The sequence below is a fragment of the Bos grunniens genome, chromosome 1, assembly GCF_055505025.1.
Source record: "Bos grunniens cultivar Pamir isolate PY7600 chromosome 1, Bosgru_T2T1.0, whole genome shotgun sequence".
Taxonomy (NCBI): Eukaryota; Metazoa; Chordata; class Mammalia; order Artiodactyla; family Bovidae; genus Bos; species Bos grunniens.
The window spans coordinates 10,341,577-10,363,382 of record NC_141165.1 but is presented as its reverse complement, the minus strand read 5'-3'; the positions used below and the strand labels follow the sequence as shown (position 1 = coordinate 10,363,382).

At 46.3% G+C, this 21,806-nt stretch overlaps 1 protein-coding gene across 5 annotated transcripts in view; it reads right to left on the bottom strand.

Annotated features, from left to right (window-relative positions):
- RUNX1 (RUNX family transcription factor 1) overlaps positions 1 to 21,355 on the bottom strand; it is a 269,894-nt gene extending 248,539 nt beyond the window's left edge. For all 5 annotated transcript variants that reach the window (XM_086416556.1, XM_086416572.1, XM_086416563.1 and 2 more), the window contains exons 1-2: positions 21,142 to 21,355; positions 20,884 to 21,000 (exon numbers count right to left, since the gene is read on the bottom strand). In XM_086416556.1, coding sequence (XP_086272682.1) covers positions 20,884 to 20,941 — 58 coding nt within the window. In that variant the 5' untranslated portion in view covers positions 20,942 to 21,000; positions 21,142 to 21,355. The remainder of the gene's footprint in view (positions 1 to 20,883; positions 21,001 to 21,141) is intronic.
- Between the last annotated feature and the right edge of the window lie 451 nt (positions 21,356 to 21,806).

Genomic DNA, 21,806 nt, shown 5'->3' with positions numbered 1-21,806 from the left:
GAGCATCACTCTGGTATCCCTGTTGCTTCAGGGAGCAAACACAGATCATGTCCATTCATGTCTGTGTGGGGATATGGGGAGACCTGCTCTAATACCCAGCACCCACCGTGGGTACATGTCCCAGCACTCATAACATGCACAATAATTTCCCTCCACTGATCAACAGCCCAGTTAGGTTAATGATCCTGCTACCAGAAATTTGGGGTGTGATGGAAATTGTGTAGAGCAGCATGAAGAAATATCCTTCTAGAAGGGACTTGAAAATAGAGTGTACAAAAGTGAAACTGAATGTGCTTTGGGAGTTTTGAAACGTTTGACCAAATCGTCAGTGATTTGTAGGTCCTTGGATCAGTTATTAGCTGGTCTTTTTGATTATCTATTTTCTAGATTTCAAGAGCCTCATCAAAGACCTGCTAACAATCCCTTTACAAAAAAGGAAGGAAAATGGATTATTCAAAATCAGGCACTGGAAAGATTCAGACTGACAGTACCATGTGCTTCAAACTCTTTACACACTGTTAGGAGTGTCAACAGTTAAGAGCTCTTTCATCATCAAACCATAGTCTACCATCCCGCGATGTCTGTAATTAGAGACTCAGATTACTCATTTTGAGTTTATTCCAGATGATATGAGTGTCCAGGTTATACCCTCTCTAGAAGACTATGTCATGGAAAGAGGCACAGTTCAACAGTTAAGTGCTCAAGATCCAAAACCAGACTACAGGTGAAATCAGCCTTGCCACTTCTCAGCTGTGTGGCCTTGGACAGATCACTTGACCACTCTGTGCCCTAGCCACTCATGTGTCAAAAAGGAGGCTAATTGTCTCTGGTGTCTAGATGACGATGATGACATGAGTTTCTGTGTGTAATAAGGCACTTACAGCAGGGCCCAGCCCATGGAAAATGCTACACAATAGTGCTTATTCAATAAAACTTGAGGTCCCACCAGTGCTTTCTTAGCACTTCTTATCAGCTTACTTCTGTTTTCTGAATTTAATCATTATGTACATTAACCCAGGTGGCTCAGTTGTAAAGAATCTGCCTGCCAATACAGGAGGCTCAGGAGACTTGAGTTTGATCACTGGGTTTGGAAGTTCCCCTGGAGGAGGAAATGGCAACCCACTCCAGTATTCTTGCCTGGAGAATCCCATGCACAGAGGAGCCTGGTGGGTTACAGTCCATAGCGTCAAAGAGTTGGATGCGACTGAACACACACACGTGCACGTTAACCAAAGCAAACTAGAGGCGTTGTTCTAGGAGGACCTAATTTCCTCTCCCTTGCCCTGGTTTTTTCAGTAGAAACACTATTAAAGATTGAGTTAACAGGCCCGGCTTCCGATGGAAAGTAATCCTAGCATATTAGTTCTTTTTGGTTTGTCCTCAGTAGACTGGGATCATGGATGGTTTTAGTTTCTGCTTTTAATTATGGGGAATATGGATCACTCTGCTCTCAAGCTTTCTGCTCATAGACTGCTAGCTGTTACAGACAGCTTGAATCAACAGTAAGGGATGGGGTGGGACCAGGGTTCAAGCTTGGTGTAGGAGCACAACCATGCTGTGGAGGATCAAATCACTGTTGTGGTTCCTTGTTCAGTCACTCAGTCATATTTGACTCTTTACGACCCCATGGAATGCAGCACACCAGGCTTCCCTGTCTTTCACCATCTCCCAGAGCTTGGTCAAACTCATGTCCATTGAGTCGGTGATCCAACCATCTCATCCTCTGTCATCCCCTTCTCCTCCTGCCTTCAATCTTTCCCAGCATCAGGGTCTTTTCCGGTGAGTCAGTTCTTTGCACCAGGTGGCCAAAGTACTGGAGCTTCAACTTCAGCATCTGTCCTTCCAATGAATATTCAGGATTGATTTCCTCTGTGGTTGACTGGTTTGACCTCCTTGCAGTCCAAGGAACTCTCAAGGGTCTTCTCCAACACCACATTTCAATAGCATCAATTATTCAATGTTCAGCTTTCTTTATGGTCCAACTTTCACATCCATACATGACTACTGGAAAAACCATAGCTTTGACTAGACAGATCTTTGTAGGCAAAGTAATGTCTTTGCTTTTTAACACTCTGTCTAAGTTTGTGATAGCTTTTCTTCTGAGGAAAAAATGTCTTTAAAATTTTGAAGCCCAAGAAAATAAAGTCTGCTACTGTTTCCATTGTTTCCTCCTCTATTTGCCATGAAGTGATGTGACCGGATGCCATGATCTTAGTTTTCTGAATGTTGAGTTAAAACATGCTCAGTCTCCTCTACATTTTTTATTTCTTTGGCCCATAAATAAATAGGAAGTGACCATAGTACACTGGTTCCTAAGAGATCTCTGGACCAGTAGTTCTCAAACAGGGCAACTGTAGCCCTCAGGAACACTGGAGCCTGTGTGCAGCTTTTGTTGTCACATTTTGGAGAGGTGGAGTTACTGGCATCTACTGGGTGTGGACCCAGATCACAGCTACACTTCTTGTGACACACAGGTCCCCTCAACAAAGAAAGAGTCCACCCCCATGTCAACACTGGTGAAGTTAACAGAGGGCAAAGTGTCAGGCTACATGATGCCAGATGCCTTCCTTAGAAAACCAGAGCTGCAGTGGGGGCATGTTTCTTTTGTACTATTTACTATAGTCAGGACATGGAAGCAACCTAAAGGTCCATCAACAGAGGGATGGATAAAGAAGATGTGACACATATGTACCATGGAATAATACGCAGCCAAGAAAAGGGACTGTGTCCTTTGCAGAGATGTGGATGAACCTAGAGACTGTCATCCAGAGTGAAGTAAGTCAGAATGAGAAAAACAAATATTGTATATTAATGTGTATATGTGGAATCTAGAAAAATTGTAGAGATGAACCTATTGGCAAAGCAGAAATAGAGACAGATATAGGGAACAACCGTATGGACACCAAGGGAGGAAGGGGGCTAGGTGGGATGAATTGGGAAATGGGATTGACATATATACACTATAGATATTATATATAAAATAGATAACTAATGAGAAGCTAATGTGTAGCATAGGGAACTCAACTCAGTGCTCTATGGTGACAAAGACTGGATATATAAATATATATATATATAAACAAAGACCTCAAAAAAAAAAAAAAAAAGAATACCAGGACTGAGAGATCGCAGGCAGCTGCTCTTAGTTTTCCAGGGAGGGGTTGACCAGGGTGCAAGGGCGCACACTGCCCCAGGAGAGACCCCGCGTCAGCCCCAGGCTCCTCTGTCACTGCACTGCACACCTCACCCCACACATCAGTCCTTCGCGGCCAGCAGCCAGGAGGCATCAGATACCCACACACGGTGACATGAATGATGGGATCAGGGTTCACTTTAGGGACTTTGGAGGGCCTTGCTGTGTAAAAAGGGAAAGGGGAACATCAAACTGAATGGTGTCTAATGCACAAGGGCAAATCAGATAGAAAGAAAAAGCGCTTTACAAGCGGTAAGATCAACTCGAGGTATCCTGTGCCATTCCTAACACAGGTCTCATGACTGTCTACGAGGTGAGCGTCATCACCGTTACTCTGTGCAGATGAAGCAAACGGGGGCCCAGAGAGGTGAGGCCGTCCGCCCAAGGCAGCACAGCAGGAAACAGAGCTGGCTTTACACACAGGCTCTGCCCCACGTTGAAAGGTGGGAGTGAGTGAGTAAGGCACAGGGTCTGTGCTCCCTGCCCAGCTCGGCCTCCTACTAGCTGTGTGGGGCGGCTTTCTTCACCCATCTCTGCTACATCCTCCTTTCAAAATCTTAATCAACTGGGGATTAAGAGCTGTGCTTATCTCTACATCTGTGTCTCTATTTCTGTTTTGCAAATAAGATCTTCTATATTATTTTTCTGGATTCCAACACCAATTAATTAAAAAACCCACAACAGTCACTTTCAAAAAAAAAGAGTTGTACTTACATACAAGTTTTTTGATTAAAAGAGATGAAGGAGGAATCGTGCCTGACACATTATAAACTATTGGTGAATGTTAGCTGTGCTTGTCATCATTTATAAGCAACAGTGTCACTTAATTATCCCATGTGAAGACCGGAAGCTTTCCCAACAGGAGTGTGACGGAAGCAGGATGTAACTGAGCCTGGGGGCCGTGGGGAGTCGGGGCTGGGGGCCTGGGGAGGTAGGGAGGTGGGAGAGTGGGACAGATTCCCCGAGGAGATGGAGGACTCCCTCTCTTCACTCCCCCATGGCGGACTTTTCCAGAACCTGTCCTCAGGCCCAGGCCACAGGGGTGGTCCAGGCTAAAGTGAAGCTATGGGGTCAAGGTCCCTTAGCTCTTCACTCCTTCAGGTTGTGAGGTTCTTATAGAAAAGCTGACTTAGAGGGAAGAGGCTGTGTTGAAATGACTGCTTCTGCGTCAATGACCTTTTGGGTTCTAACCAGACGTGCGTGTGTGCTTGCACGCTCAGTCGCACAGTCGTGTCCAATTCTTTTCGACCCCATGGACTATAGCCCACCAGGCTCCTCTGTCCATGGGGTTTTCCCAGCAAGACTACTGGAGTGGGTTGCCATTTCCTCCTCCAAGGAATCTTCCCGACCCAGGGATCAAACCCATGTCTCCTGGATTGGGCAGGCAGATTCTTTACCAGCTGAGCCATCTGGAAACTGATGTGGGAGGGGGGTAAAATCTGTCACATGAAACGGCGGTGGTGCGGGGGCAGGGGGGCACTCGGCCTCAGAGGGAGACCACTGTGGGGAGAGGGTGTCAGCTTGGACCTGAGGCCAGGACTCCCCAGAAAGAACTCACCCTCAAAAAAGGTCAAGTGGAACTCACAGAGGGAAGATAGAAGAAGAAGGAGGAAGGGAAGTGGAGCTGGGGGTCAGGCCAGGCCCTGGGGTGTAGGCAGCTGGCTCTAAGCATGGCAGGGCATTTTCTGAGTCACAAGAATTCCTCAGTGATAACCTTTCTGTTCACACCATGAAATTTTTATTTCCCTTCCTACTCTGTATAAGGAAATCGAGTGTAACACAGAGTCACCTTTCCAAAGGAGCTTTATTAGTTTATTATTATTTTTTTATTGTGAAGAATAATTAGCCTGAGTGCCTTTTAATTTGTTCCCATTACGATGTTTGCATAACAACAATTAGAAGCTGGCCAGGCTCCCTGCTTCTAGGCAAGCAGACGACTCTCGCTGGCTGGCTGGGAGCTGGCTTGTGTGAAGAGTTCGGGGCGGGGGGCGGGGGGCATGTAATTAATTATTGTGTCCTTTGCCACGTGGAGCCCTAGGAGAAAGGGAAAGAACTTCGTGCGACCCTGTGGTAACTCGCTGGAGAATAATCAGATGAGACGTGCCTTTTGTACGAATAAGGTCAGAGAGAGAAAAAAAAAAAAGAAAACCTCAAACCCACCTGCTTGAGAGAAGGATTTGTAATGATGTCAGAGGGCTGGAGATGTGGGCTTTTGAAATGGCAGATATTTGCAGAAGGACAGAGAGATGATTCCCAAAGGCCCATTAGGGAGTGGGTCTCTGGCTTTGTAACGAGGGTTGTTGGGGGGTTGGGGGAGGTCTGTCGTCAGGATGGTGTGAGGCCATTTTTGCTAATCACCTGCTTCTGGGTGGAGTTTTTATCCCAACCATGGGAATAGCTGGATGTGAATAATTACTGGGAGCATCACTGAAAACCCTGGCCAGGGTGAGGGTTTTGACAGGCGGGCTCCCAGAGGCTCCCTGGCTTCCTGAAGGATGGACTGGGTTCTGAGGTCCCTGATTGCGGGGGGTGGGAGTGTCGTTTGGTGGGTTCTTCCATACTTGGGTCCCAGGACGTGGACTAGGATGGGGCAAGAGAGTCACCTTACACCCAGCATTTAAATAGATGCTATCTCTCCAAGTCTTCCCAGTTCAGGGTCAGCTTTTCATGATTCTCAGAAAGAGCGCCTCCTAAAGGTTTTTTCAGGAAGTGCCTCATTGAATCAAACTAGTCTTATTCCAGACGAATGGCCAGGCCGGTAAACTGACAACTATCTGGTTGGGAAGAGAGGCTTAGTCATGGTTTCACCCACTCCGGTATTCTTGTGGGGGAAATCCCACAGACAAAGGAGCCGGGTGGGCTACAGTCTATAGGGTTGCAAAGAGTCAGACATGACTGAAGCGACTTAGCACGCACGTGGTCAGCATTAATATCTGTAAGCTCAGCCCTCTGCCATGGAGCACTAAGACCACGTCTGCACGGCTGCGTGGAGAGAGGAAGAGCCCCAACTCTCCATTCTGCAATGTGGTGCTCTTCCTGGCACAGCTGCCAGGCCATATTCTGGGCTCAGCAGAGGCTCCTTCCCTGCCTCCATTATAGATACCTTCAGTGGCATTTCCTATGGTTACCTTTCCTTATTGACTTGTCTGTGTCCATTACTTTTTATATATTATCTCCTATCCTTTAGACAATCATCTGGATCATTGCACCCACTTACAGATGAGAAACCCAGGCTCTGCAAAGTTGGGGTAGCAGGTCAAGTTCACATAGGGGATAGAAACCAATCTCCTGGCCCCAAGCTCTGGGCTCCCTGCTCCCTGATCTACTGGCTGGTCAGGTCTGCCCACCTTGTGGTTTCTACACCAATGACATTTCATAGACAAAAGCCTGGGGCTCAAGAATACACAGTTCCTTCTGGAGTAGAGTTGATACTTCAACACCACTGGGAGGTTGGGGGAGGGATGGAGCGGGAGATTGGGGTTAACAGATATAAGCTATTATCTGTGGAAGGGATGAACAACAAAGTCCAAATGTAGAGAACAGGGACCTATATATATTGATTATCCTATGATGAAACATAATGGAAAAGAAGACAAAAAAGAATATATATATGTGTGTGTGTGTGTGTATAACTGAATCACTTTGCTATACATCAGAAATTAGCATTGCAAACCAACTGTATGTCAATAAAAAACCAAACCAAAAAAAAAACCCAAACCAAGCCAAACACACCTATTGGAACTTCCAGCTGATGGACTCAAGGATGCTGATATAAAATGAGTCTCAGTGGTCATGAAATATATATTACCTGGGGACCTCCTGATTTAAACTGAGGTATTCATGCAGGAGCAAGGGAGGGGAAGGAAAACCATCATAATTTGCCTTTTGAGTTTTCATCTTATTTTAATTTCTATTTTGGGGGTGTGTTGTACACTGAGCGTACTATAATTATACAGTACAGTAGTATGAGTACAGTAGCATAGGCATGTAGTTTCTAAATAAATAAATATGCATAGGTTTAGGGGGCATGCTAAAATAAGCTTTACTTCTATTTGATGTGATCAAAAGTGTTTGGAAGTGACTGCCTTGCTGTTCAGTGGTTATTGGTCCACTCAGAAGCAGCTTTGCTGAACTGAGTGCTTCAGACGAAGAGGAGCCACTAGAATCCTGAAAGCATGGGACTTGAATACCTGCCTCTGTGTGTGTATGTGTGTGTGTGTGCGTGTGTGTGTGTGCACAAGAGACAGACAGAGGTAGAGACAGAGAAAGAGAGTGAGAGTGAGAGACAGAGGCAGAGAGACAGAGACAAAGAGAGAGGGAGAGAGACAGAGACATACAGAGAGAGAGGGAGACAGAGAGACAGAGACAGAGAGAGAGGGAGACAGAGAGAGACAGAGAGACAGAGACAGAGGGAGAGAGACAGAGAGAGAGGGAGACAGAGGGAGACAGAGGGAGACAGAGAGACAGAGACAGAGAGGGATAGAGACAGAGAAAGAGACAGTGAGAGTGAGAGACAGATGCAGACAGAGAGACAGAGACAAAGAGAGAGGGAGAGAGACAGAGACATAGAGAGAGGGAGATGGAGACAGAGAGAGACAGAGAGAGAGGAAGAGAGACAGAGACAGAGAGAGGGAGACAGAGACAGAGGGAGAGAGACAGAGGGAGAGAGACAGAGAGAGAGAGAGAGGGAGAGAGACAGAGAGAGAGGGAGACAGAGGGAGACAGAGAGACAGAGAGACAGACTGATGTTTCTCCTGAGGGAGGCCACCTTTGAGAGTAAGAGCTTTGAATGCAGAGGGCCACGAGAACATATGTCCTCGATGGGACTCATAGCTGGGTTCCAATTTGGTCAGAAGAGAGCATCCGCCACTTCCCGGGGGCCCTTGGAGAATGGGAGGCTGGCAGCCTCAGCGGGACACCACCTACACCTTCTGTCCCTCTGTGTGGACACAGGCACTTGCCCTTCTGTTGGTCGTCCAGATTTCACAAGAGATGCTCATCAGAACCAACCTGCTTGACTGTAAAGTTGCCTCGGGGGTGGGGGCGGTTGGGTACAGTTGGATGCTTGGCTTGGGTGGTGCTGGGTTTCTGGGTAAGAGATGAGACCTAGAACCCCTGGGCAGGAGAGAGCATCCAGGCTGCACTGGTGGGGTGGCTCCACCTCCTGTATGCACCTGTGGTGGGTCTTCGGGCCTGTGGGCTCCACAGAAATTGTCTACTTGATGTTTCCACACAGAGCAAGGGGTTTAGCCTGACAAGAGCTGTGGCGTCTGACCGAGGTGATGGAATGAAGGGTGATGAGGAGAAGAGTCTGCTGAGTATTTAGGCCCCAGAGTGGAATCAGCCCCTGAAGTCCAGTGTCTGTAAAACTCTAGGGTCAGGAGCAGAGCCAAGCCAATTTCCAGTTCTGACTCAGGCACTGAACCCACGGTAGGACCTCCGACAAGGGAATGTCTCCGGTGCTGTAAAGCACAGAGGTGTCTAACATGATTCCAGCCAAAAAATATAGTTTTTAAAATATTTTTATAGTTATGTAGTTTTATATATAACAGTTATATAATTTCAGATGCCAGTTGAAACTAGATAGAACTATATATAGAAAACACACACACACACCTTAGAATGTATCACATGTGATAATATCTCATAGTTTATATGTCTCATAGTTCATTTGTTTTTAAACAGATTCATCCACCTCTAGGATACAATTACTTCTTTGTTTTGAACACAATCTAGTGGGAAGCATGTTGGAGGTGTAGTTTTTTTGTTTTTTTTTTTAATGAAGTAACGATGCAGGCAAGGCTATGGTTTTTCCAGTGGTCATGTATGGATGTGAGAGTTGGAGTGTGAAGAAAGCTGAGCACCAAAGAATTGATGCTTTTGAACTGTGGTGTTGGAGAAGACTCTTGAGAGTCCCTTGGACTGCAAGGAGATCCACCCAGTCCATTCTGAAGGAGATCAGCCCTGGGTGTTCTTTGGAAGGACTGATCTCCAGTACTTTGGCCACCTCATTTGAAGAGTTGACTCATTGGAAAAGACTCTGATGCTGGGAGGGATTGTGGGCAGGAGGAGAAGGGGACGACAGAGGATGAGATGGCTGGATGGCATCACCGACTCAATGGACATGAGTTTGGGTGAACTGCGGGAGTTGGTGATGGACAGGGAGGCCTGGCGTGCCTGTCTCGATTCATGGGGTCGTGAAGAGTCAGACACGACTGAGCGACTGAACTGAACTGAATGATGCAGGATGATTGGCAGTTGAAGAGAATTTCCATTGTTGGTGTTTGTACTTCTTTATACAACCCCACCCCTATAGCAGCCCTAATATTTGTTTAAAATTGTTTGGTAACTGTTCCTTTCCTCTTGGACTTCGGGAGTCATAGCCATCCTGATTTTTCTGAACGGTGGAGTCAGTCAATAATAATAAAACAGCAGTGGGAGTTTCCGTTCATTCCCACCAGTGCCTAGATCACTTCGTCATCACTCAGTCCCTCTGTGTTACTAACCCCAGGCTGCAAAAGGCAAAGACATGACAGCAAACTCATAAAAGATATGGCTAATTTTCCCCTTCCTCCTAATTCCTCCAGACTTTTGCATGGGCTATGTGTGTGTGTGTGCACAAGCCCGTGTGCGTGTGTGTATACATCTATATGCAGTTTCAGAGTTTACAGATTGCATACTTTCAAAGTGGGTTAATGTCAAGTTCAGCTGTGACTGTTAGCGAGGTGGATGGGGCTGCACAGATGCAGCTTGCAGATGGTGTGGAGTAAGCGGCCTCAAGCACGTAGTTCAAAGTGCAAACAGAAGCTGTGTAATAAAACAGCAAACCGTGGTTGGCATTGAAACTGCTCCTGGAAAAATGGCGCCCAAACTAATGTATTTTTGTCTATTCTCTTTTGCACGTTTTGAAGTGTAATAAAAATTAACATCAAAGGTTATATGTGATCTCTTCGTGTGTGTGTGTGTGTGTAGAAGATGGAGATTGTTCCTTCACTGAGCAATGAAAGATTTTCTGACACCGTGCTTAGCTTCCTTGAAAACACTCCACTCACAACAGCCTGTGACCACCGAACAGTGAGCCATGTACTCAGGGTTCTAACTTTATTTTTACTGAAGTATAGTTGTTTTACAATGTTGTGTAGTTTCAAGTGTACTGCAAAGTGATTCAGCTATATGTGTGTGTGTGTGTGTGTGTGTATACATAGACTCTTTCCCATCATAGGTCTTTCAGACCCTCATCATAGCTTATTACAAGACAGTGAAGGTGGTTTCCTGTGCTATACAGTACATCCTTATCGTCTGTCTATGTTAGATACACTAGTGTGTATCTGTTAATCCCAGGGTTCGGACTTTTGTTTGCTCTTTTTAATATATCTCTATCTGGCAAATTGACCACTGGAATATTTTCTAGGTCTTTCTTTAAGACATCCTACTAATAAAAAAAATCTGAATTCTTATACATTTTCAGAAAAACCTACATGCTGTTCAGGCCCAATATGGCTCTCAAAGAGAAGAGGAAACAGAGGCTTGCTTTGAGGTCCAATGCTGTATTTGATTTACGGCTCATATCTTATAATTTTGTTCTCTATCAGAAAGGGTTTATTTTTAGGAGCCCTAGTCTTCACAGAGGACATCCAAAAGACCAGGAGTAAAAATCAGATGGTAGGCAAGGAAGGTGGGCAGAAGTTTTGCAAAATGTCAGTGACATATTTCTTCCAATAGACATGGCTTCAAGACTTAACAAGTTGAGTCCTTAGCTTTGAATCAGTTTAGCACAGGTGGCAAATTTACACAAAGAAGCATCAGTCTTGAAAGCAGCAGAGCCATTGAACAAGCCCAACTAGCCAACTGTGATTTCTACTTTGGGTGACCTTTTACCTTGGGGCCCCCGAACTGTCTGGGAGAGCCCACTCTTTAAAGAGCCGTCCATCTGAGAGTAGACACAGAAGGGCCAAGGGCAGGGAGGGCAGTGTCTTCCACAAAATCAACGATTCTCCATGTTCACTCATCTTGCAGCAAAGCAGGATGAAAGATTTACACTATTTCTTATTTCAGGGAAAAACTGAATAAAGGCTTTTTTTTTTTTTTTTTTAAGGCATTGACTTTCAGGGAAGTAGATTTGCATCCAGACTCAGGAAGTAGACAGGCCAGTAATTACGAAGCAAAAATAATCTGTAACTTGCGGAAATACGAGGTATGAATAGTGTTCTATCTCCCAGATAGAGGGGTATTATCTGGTTGTTGTCTTTCAGTCAGAGATAAAACACCCTTGGGTAAATTTAAGGAGGGTGACTTAAAAGACAATTTCCCTCCAGAAATTCTGCAGAAAAGAATTCTCTTAAAAAAAAAAATAAAGGTGTAGAGGGTTAGGTCGTGGGGTTTTGAGAATTCAAAAGAGCGAGGAAGAGAAAAAAGGAAACTATTTCCAGTTACTAGTAGAAACATCAACCCAGGGGCCAGGTGTGGTGGCTTTTATATAAGCAACACTCCGGTCTATACAAAGCTGGTTGTTTTTGTAACACTGTGAGAGTCAAGTGTGCTTCTGGGTTTCGACCCTGAAGGTAGGTGTGACCCTGACTCCCTTTTGACAGGCCCCCTGTCCCACTCATCCCATCTCTTGCCTATTTTGCTTTCAGTAAATCAAAAAATGAAAGAGCATTCATCAGTACCATTTTTCTAGGTTCCATGTATATGCATTAATACACAATATTTGTTTTTCTCTCTGACTTCGTCACTCTGTATGACAGGCTCTAAATGCAGATGTAGCGAATAGCCTTGTGGACATGGAGGGGAAGGAGAATGTGGGACGAATTGGAAGAGCAGCACTACATAGGTACACAATCATGTGTAAAACAGCTAGCTAGTGGGAAGCTGCTCTATACCCCAGGGAGCTCAGCTCTGTGCTCTATGGTGACCTAGAGGAGTGGGATGGGATGGTGGGAGAGAGCCTCAAGAGAGAGGGGTAGGGATACATGTATACATATAGCTGATTCACTTTGTTGTATAGCAGAAATGAACACAACATTGTAAAGAAATTATATTCCAATAAAAAATACAAAAAGTGGAGAGGGATAAATTAGGAGCTTGGATTAACAGACTGACACCACTATATATGAAACAGATAAACAATGAGTGTCTACTGTATAGCACTGGGAACTGTATTCAATACCTTATAACAACCTATGATGGAAAAAATCTGAAAAGGATGTATATATATATATATTCTCTATATATCTGATATATATATATATATGTATGTATGTATATAACTGAATCACTTTGTTGGATACCTGGAATCAACACATTGTAAGTCAATTATACTTTAGTAAAAAAAATTCAAGACCTTTACTTAAAGGTGCTTTCATTTTCTTTCATAAAGCAAAAAAAGAAAAAATACCATCCTCCCCACCCCCAGGATCCACTGGCAACTTCCAAGGACTGAAGGAATAACTCAGAGCTTCTCTGAGTGTATTTTCTTCTTCTTTTTAAAAAAGTTTTATTGGAGTACAGTTTCTTTACAATGTTGGTGATTTCTACTGTACAGCAAAGTGAATCAGCTATATGTGTACACCTATCCCCTCTTTTACGGATTTCCTTCCCATTTAGGTCACCACAGAGCACCAACTGGAGTTCCCTAAGCTATTATAGCAGGTTCTCATTAGGTATCTATTTCAGACATAGTATCCGGGCTACATAGGTGGCTCAGTGGTAAAGAATCTGCCTGCCAGTGCAGGAAACTCAGGAGATATGGGTTCATTCCCTGGGTCAGGAAGATCCCCTGGAGGAGGAAATGGCAACCCACTCCAGTAGTCTTGCCTGGAGAATCCCATGGACAGAGGAGCCTGGTGGGCTACAGTCCATGGGGTCTCAGAGTCAGAGATGACTGAGAAAGCAGACATGTATCAATAGTGTGTGTATTTCAATCCCAGTCTCCCAGTTCACTCTGCCTCTGTGTGTATTTTCAAAGCACAGCCCACATGGAGGACATAGGAGAAGAGATATCACCAGGAATACCAGGGTACCTGCCAGGGAACAATGTGGCCTGGCAGATGTTGCCCTGAGCTCCCTGACATCATTCCCACCCACCTTCCCCTCTGCTTTCCTCTGCTCTGTGAGCTAATAAGTGCCACGTCTGCTGCCCTGGGCACCTTGCAGCCAGAGACCCTGTGACATGGTTCTGGCCTATGAGATACATAAGAGGGAGCTGGCAGAGAGGGGCTTCCTTTCTTGAGTAAAAAGACAGAGCTCCAAGAAGAAGGGTTTGAGGCCCCCATCTCCTTCCTGCCTGGACAGATCTGAGGTGCAGGCATCTCATGGTGGAACCAGAACACAAGAGCATCCTGCTGTACCAGAAGTGGAACAATTACTCCTGAGCCACATTCGCCCGTGCTGGACCAAGGCCTGGCTGCTTGAACCACTGTAGTCAAGTTCCCCTTAATGTACAGCTTAACATACTTCTTACCGGTAAACCCTAGCAAGAGTTTCAAGCTCTTTATGTCACTGTAAGAAAATGCATCATTTCAGTCGTCTTTGGGATGCATAAAACTCTACCTGAATTGTTCTTTTCTTTCTCTGGCATCATTCAGTGTTGTCAGGACAGTAAAGGGGAGGAGGAAGGAAGAGATTCAAGGAGCTAAGAGAGGATGAACGGATGTCCCTTCGATGAAAAGAGAAGGTTGTGTGATCCAGGGGAGCATCCAGCTTACTTGTCCAGCAGGTGAAAGCTTACATGAGGCTTCAGACTCTGTTTCGTGTCCTGGTTCCAAATCAGGAAAGGAGTATGTCAAGGCTGTATATTGTCACCTTGCTTATTTAACTTATATGCAGAGTACATCTTGCTAAATGCTGGGCTGGATGAAGTTCAAGCTGGAATCAAGATTGCTGGGAGAAATATCAATAACCTCAGATGCAGATGACACCACCCTTTATGGCAGAAAGTGAATAAGAACTAAAGAGCCTCTTGATGAAAGTGAAAGAGGAGAGTGAAAAAGTTGGCTTAAAGCTCAACATTCAGAAAACTAAGATCATGGCATCTGGTCCCATCACTTCATGGCAAATAGATGGGCTAACAATGGAAAGAGTAAGAGATTTTATTTTTCTGGGTTTCAAAATCACTGCAGACGGTGATTGCAGCCATGAAATTAAAAGACACTTGCTCCTTGAAAGAAAAGCTATGACCAACCTAGACAGTATACTACAAAACAGAGACATTACTTTGCCAACAAAGGTTCATCTAGTCAAAGCTATGGTTTTTCCAGTGGTCATGTATCGATGTGAGAGTTGGACTATAAAGAAAGTTGAGTGCTGAAGAATTGATGCTTTTGAACTGTGGTGTTGGAGAAGACTCTTGAGAGTCCCTTGGACTGCAAGGAGGTCCAACCAGTCTATCCTAAAGGAAATCAGTCCTGAATATTCACTGGAAGGACTGATGCTGAAGCTGAAACTCCTGATGTGAAGAACTGACCCATTGGAAAAGACCCCAATGCTGGGGAAGATTGAAGGTGGAGGAGAAGGGGATGACAGAGGATGAAATGGTTGGATGGCATCACTGACTTGATGGACATGAGTTTGAGTAAACTCTGGAAGTTGGTGATGGACAAGGAAGCCTGGCGTGCTGCAGTCCATGGGGTTGCAAAGAGTTGGACATGACTGAGGGACTAAACTGAACTGAACTCATGTCCAGGAACCACCCATAGTTCTCTGAAAGCACTCCCTGATTATGTGCGTGGTCTGCAAAGCTCTTGAAGGAGACGCTCCCTCCCTTTCTACCACCCTGGGGCATCATCTAGATATTTTGGGGCAGGCATAAGTAGGCCAAGTACAACACATTACTTGAGGCTTTTTTTCTCAGCAAAGAGGCTGAAGGACGGGATTGGTGGCCTTGAGGAGAAGGAGCAGGGGAGCTCAAGGAACAAAATTTTTGGAAAAAGATTATTTTGTGAACTTTAAGGACTAGGTAAAGGAAATGGCAACCCACTGCAGTATTCTTGCCTGGAGAATTCAACGGACAGAGTCTGGCAGGCTACAGTCCATGGGGTTGCAAAGAGTCAGACAGGACTGAGAGAGGAACACTTTTCAGGTACCAGAGTAGCTTCCGGGGAGCTCTCTTAAGAATGGGAGTTGGAAAAGAAAATTTTTAAGAGAATTTGGGAAAAATGCTTGCCATATCTGAAATGGTAGGATCACTGTTTTCCACTAGGAAATAAAATAATTTTTTTTTTAAAAATGCTTCATGTTGTTACACTGAGACACTGTGATGCATTTTATGGTACCTCTCTCTGACATGTTCAAAGATTTTGAACAGGAACTCGGCCATTCGGAGGCAAGCTCATCTAGAACACTATTAGTCCCTTTTGCAGAACTCAGACGAGACACGGAGACATCTGATGACTCATCTAGGTCACTAGGAAGTTACCTGAGAAACAGAAAATTCACTTGAGTTTCCTGTGCGGCCTTCACTCCCACCCCCAACCTGCCAAGCAACCAAGGTGCCTTCACTGGTGGTGGTGGTGGTGAAGTCACTAAGCCATGTCTGACTCTTGCGACCCCATATATAGCCTGCCAGGCTCCTCTATCCACTGGATTCTCCAGGACTTTGACAAATACACAGAAATATCCCCAGAAGCATGGACCCCGGGGGACCTGTGGAGGGTCACCAGGCAAGGAGGTGGCTGTTCCATTAAGAAGGGACTTCAGGAAAATAAAGTGATACCAGGATCTCAAAGAGGAGAAACTTCCATCGGGATTCCTGTCTCAACATGTCCCAACTAGCTACGACGTTGAAAAGCTAAGCCCACCAAGTGACACAAAGTGCCCTCAGCCTTTCTCTGTCCTCTTTCTCATAGAGCAAGAGAGACATGGTGTTGAAGGGATGGCTAATTTACTCACCAAATTCCACACCCCACTGGGCTCCTGCTACCCCACCTCGGCCTAGGCTGGACCCCCACGACAGACCCCCTTCCCTCTCGTCCTGGTTCTGACCCTCCACACCGTCTCCTCCCCACCCTGAGTCTCTGTCTTCGGGAGGCCTCTCCCGGGGTCCCCCGTGACCTCTCCTTTCGAGAGTAGACGGCCTTAACTAAGCATCATCTGGAAAGCTGAACCGCAGTTGCCGTGGCCGACATTAACTGCCTGGTTTTCATGACTTTACCAAGCACTGTACTTGGGTTGTTTAATTTAGTCCTTGCAGCCACTTTAACAACAGGCCCTACTATCGGGTTGGCCAGAGAGTTCATTCGGGTTTTACCATACGGAAAAACCCAAATGAACTTTTTGGCTAATCTGATACCATCCTCACTTTAGAGATGAGGAAACCAAAGATCAAGAAAAAAGCTGTCTCATGCTATTTTGGCAAAAAGCTGGAAAAACTGAAAAGAAAGGAAAAGGGCATCACCGTACTAAGTCTGCCTGGTCCTTCTTCAGCCCTGGCCCCTTCTCTTTTTTCGTCCTGGCTTACAAGCTCTTGGGCTCTGTGCTTTAGACCAACATCCCCAAGCCTGTCTCTCTTAGATTCTGTGTGTGCCATGGCCCAACATCACTCGCTTTCTCAGGAAAAGGGCAGATCTTTTCAAAGTCCACAATTCAGACCTGTTTCAAGAGAAGAGAGAAACCTCTTGGCGTCCAAAAGCTCTCCCAGGCTGCTTGCTTGCCGGTTAGCCCCTGGCTCAGCTGTTCCTTCTAAAGTTGCTTCTGCTCCTGGCAGCTCACCGGGCCAGCCCTTGGAGTCTGAGCAGGTGTGGGGCCTCCTGTGGCCTGTCTCCCACCCCCAGGGGTGGGGTGTGCCTTGGGAAGGTCTGGAATTACAGGGACGATCCCTGTGGAGGAGGCAGAGCCAAGGAGGTGGCATCTCTTGGGGGACTGCTCTTTGCTCTTTTAAAGCTTTAACATTTCAAAATTGCCTTGTCATTTTCACAGGTCTCTTAGCATGCAAAGGAACTAAATAGCAAAGGGTCTGATTGTGAGTTTAGATAGATTTTAACACCTTTTTTTTTTTCTCAGTTTCAAAATGTGTGGGCAGTTTCAGAACGCAAGAGTTGCATCTCACATAGAGGGAGCTGGGATCTGATTCCTCCACATCCAGGAGGGTACTTAGGAAAAGTACAGGTTCCCTGTGGGTCTGGGGGAGTCAGACTGGCTAAGACACACTGTCAGGGACTGAAGCGTGTTCTCCCCAAGTTCATACTTGGAAGTACTAACTCCCAGTTCTTCAGAAGGTGACTGTATTTGGAGAGTGAAGTTTTGCAGAGATCATTAAGAGTAAATGAGGTCCTCATGGTGGGATCTAATGCAATACGACTAGTATCCTTGTAAGATGAAATTATGACATAGATAATTATGAAGGAAGACTACGTGAGGCCACAGGGAGAAGACAGCCGTCTACAAGACAAAGAAAGAGGCCTCAGAAGAAACCAACTTCCCGATGCCTTGAAGCCTTCCCAAGACCAAAGCTACACCAGGATTCTCCATGAGATTCTGGCCTCCAGAATCACGAGACAATCCATTTCTGTTGTTTAAGCTACTCAGTCTATGCTTGTTTGTTATGGCAGCCTTGGCAAACGGACACGGAATTCACACGGTGTCTGATACCCAGTTGAATCAACAGCTTTATGTGATCTTAAACCTCCAGCAGAGCCAGAGATGTCTTCATAAATATTTCTCTGCAAAGAAGTGGCAAACTGAGGCCCATGGAGAGGCATGCTTCACACGTTCAGCCTCCGCTCCTGCAATTCCCTTTGAGAGATAACCTTGAGAAGACAGCGGTGCGTCAGCCCTGCCGAGATTTTTACCTGTGGTTCTAGGAACTCGGAGGCATATTAGCATTCAGGCTTTGCATAGACCACTAAGCCACTTCTAAGAACACGGCTACCTGAGGCATTTTACAAAAACACATACGTACTGACGTTCTTCCTCCGCATTCCTTCCCCACTCTGCGGGCCCACACGCGGTACCCCATCAGGGGACCCGAGTTTGGGTCCTGCAGGGACAGCGTGCCATGAACCACGGGGGATCCTGCCAGGGAATTGCAGTCATGCCTCATCTTCTTGCCTGAGCACATTCAGTGAGAAGGCACAGCAGCAGCCTTCTCTGTGGTAGACCACATTTGTTTTGCATGCCAGGCTCTCAGACTCTCGCTTGCCTGTCACCCAGAAGGGAACAATGGTTGGCTTGGTCCCACACCTCTCTTTCGCCTCCATTTCCACATGGGTATCTTGCTCGAAAAATGAGTTATGGGTTTCCTCCTGTGAGAATTGCACGCACTGATAAAGGGCCATCCCAGGAAGAAAACAAGATATTTTCCCCGCTGGCTTGGAGCTGCAGTTGGGGAGGGCACACACGCTATAAATTACAGGCGACAAGAAATGACCACAGTGCGGGGCGCTGCTCATGGCCAGGCTCGGGGAACAGGGTACCGGCTGCGAGGAGAATACGGACTTTAATAGAGAGTAGGGCAATTCTTCTAGCGTCGCGCTCTAAGGCAGGGCCCACATCATACCAAATGCAGTGTTTGTTTTGCTACCTCTCCAGACTCAAATGAGTGGTGTGGACCGCGAACCCAGATGATGCAAACCCTCAGCCTGACGAATCACCTTGATAAACTGAGCCATGAAAAATGGCCCAGATTTCACTTTGATTCTCTGAAATTTAGTCTCGTATTATATTCTTGAGTGAGTGATTGTAATCATCCCTGAGTTCCTTTTAATGACCGGAAGGAATGAAAAGACCTTTTCCCATGAGCCCTTCTGAGTCTTGGTTGGGGTGCTAGGGTCCCCTGCACACAGTTCCTCTTGACAGCTAGGCTGCCACCAGTTCCTAAACCTGGGGGCAGGTCCGGTCGGTTTCCGTCCTGGGGACACAGGGACTGTGGGCTGGTTTAGGGGCTGAGCTCCTTGCCTTTGCCGGTGTCTGAGCAGGTCACCAGGGCCCCCCTCACTTAGCTCTGCTGTCTCACCACTAAGGACAGGAAGGCAGGCCAGCACTGCACACCGAAATCCCATTTATTACCCAGTGGGATGTTGAAAAATTTCCTGAATCTGCCTTCCTGAGTTGATAGAATAGGAAACAATCGTCGTTTGGAGAGAGCATTGAAAGCAGAGTTGAGGCAGGAAGATTTTTTTTTTCCTTTCTGTTATTCTACAAATATTGCTTCCTTTGCTTGTCAGAGGCCCAGAGGAAATGCAGCGAGAAGGCCCTTCACAGCTTCTCACCCCCAGCGGCCGGCGTTTCTGCCTCAGGAGCTCAGTGCCGTGAGGATGTGTGACTCATACCCAGCGCATGACTCAACTTCACTAAAATGTCCTCAGCTGCCAGTAAAGAAGCACTTGAAAACCCTTTAATTTGAAGCTTTGAATCGGTTAATGACTTGCTTTCTTCCCCTTCTCCTGAAATCCTGCTCTCCCTACAACACACACACACACACACAGACACACACACACATATCTTTGTCAAGTGTTTAAATTTCAGGGACCCGGAAACACAGAGGCTCTGTGGCATCCACAATAGCGTTTGTTGTGACAAAGTGGCTGGCAGCCCTCTGCATTCTTCGGCTCACTTGGCTCGATGAATAAATAATGAGTCACAGACACTATTTGGGTGCGCGCGAACGTTGGTAGCTAGAAAATGAATGATCCCCACCCCCTATCCATCCCACTCCATCCCAGCTCTGCCAAGCCATTAAGCCACAGGCTGTGCAGGCGCTGGTCAAAGGGCTCGCCCCAACGCACACGGCAATGTCTCGGTGACATTTCTGCGTTCCTCTTTGTGTTTGTTTAGGCGCGGCCCTCTTTTTTCCCAACAAAGATAACCCCAGACGCCCATGCACACCACACACATACTCACACACTCAGAGCTCAACCACAGCTCGGTGCGTTTCAAGAGGCTCGTTGCCAATATGCAGGCAGGTACCCCGCACTAGCTGCTTCTGTTAGGAAGCACACAATCTCAATGACTTCAGCTGCCACTTCAGATGCTTGACTTAGGCAACTTCTTCGTTGCTCTTGGCGGGAGAGACTTGTGTATGCTTCGCTTTCATTCTCTCTCAGAAGATGCCGGCAGCCTCTTTTGCATTGAGGCTGCAAGGAATAACCCAGCAAGGCCCCATTCTGGGGCTTTCAACCTAGACTAGTCTGCCCGGCTCCTCTACTATCCACCTTTCGGAGACAACTGACTTGCTACTTTGTCACTGCGGTGTCCCCGCCTGGGCGGTGAGCAGATCTCTGCCTCCGCCCCACACTGGCACCAGCCTTCTTGGCCGGTGATGCTGGAGTCTGCTAAAGCCTAGGGCAGGCTGGCATGTGGGCCACACTGCCTGCCCAGCGTGGGACAACTCAGCCACAGCCATCTCGGGCCGGGGGGCAACCAGTGAAAACCCAGACAGCTTCCTGCAAGCTTTATGATCTCTAGGATTTTAATCAGGAACAGCCCAACTGACTTGCCCCGGACAAAGTTCTCACCCACCAACGGAACCCCTCGACAGCTTAACTAAGTATTTATGAAAACATTTCTCAAGAGCGTCCATCTGATGAATAAGTAATCCAATAGCCTTGAAATCTTACACCCGAGGAGGTGTTTGAATTCCTCCCCCCAAACAGACGGGAGAGCGGCAGGGGCTCTCTGCACCCAGTTACAACAGGCAGCCACTTTATTATCTACAGAGCCGAGCAAAAGTAGATATTAAAATCTCAGAGTGTACTCACCTCTCATGAAGCACTGTGGATATGAAGGAAATGACTCAAACATGCTGTCTGAAGCCATCGCTTCCTCCTGAAAAGGCACCCTCTTCTGAAGGCGGGGGATTCAATGAGTTCTTTTACCTTAAGAGCGAGAAACCAAGAAAGGTCACCGTTTTAACCTCACCCCCAACCATGGTTCCCTACAGGTCCTTTTTGTTTTTTGTTTTTCCCTCGACACCTCTGGGGCTCCCTGAGTCCTAAGGAAAAAAAAAAGAAATGTACCTTTGCAAAGACAAATATTCAAATTGGTAAAGATTAAAAAAAAAAAAAGCGGCGTCTTGGCTGTGGGTTGATGATGTTCAGAACTCTGCAAAGCCCTGTGGTTTCCAGTCAGAGTGATCCGTCTTGCCTGCTGACCACTATGCTGGGCTCAGACTTCTGACACTGCCAGGCTACCCAACTTGTGGTTCTGTGGTTGTTTATGAGGCCCAAAGAAGTTTTCACACAACCCAAATTACAAATTTAACTGTTCCCCTTTCCACAGCCCATCTTAATTGGTTCTTGCCAATCATGTGACTTCAGTGATGTCAATTTTTTTTTTTTTTTTTACTTTCTGAGCAATGCCCTTCCTTCCCTCCACCTGCCCTCCCCCAGGCGGTGCAAGAAAATAGCCGAGGAGACTTTGCAAGAGAAAGAGAGAGAGACTGCAGAAAAAAAGTGACTCAGAATCTTATTATATCAATGATCTTTGCTGATTTAGTACAACTTGAGTCCGGTTGTTGTTATTTGTGGTTTTGGGAACCCCTGATTATTTTGATAAAGATTTCACTGCTGCTTATTCAATAGTAATTCAACCCTGGCATCGGGCTGCTGTGCAGACAGGATATGGAGCCCATCATTTCAGATGCTGGGCATCAGATCAGCAGAACTCAGCCCCTGGTAAAGAT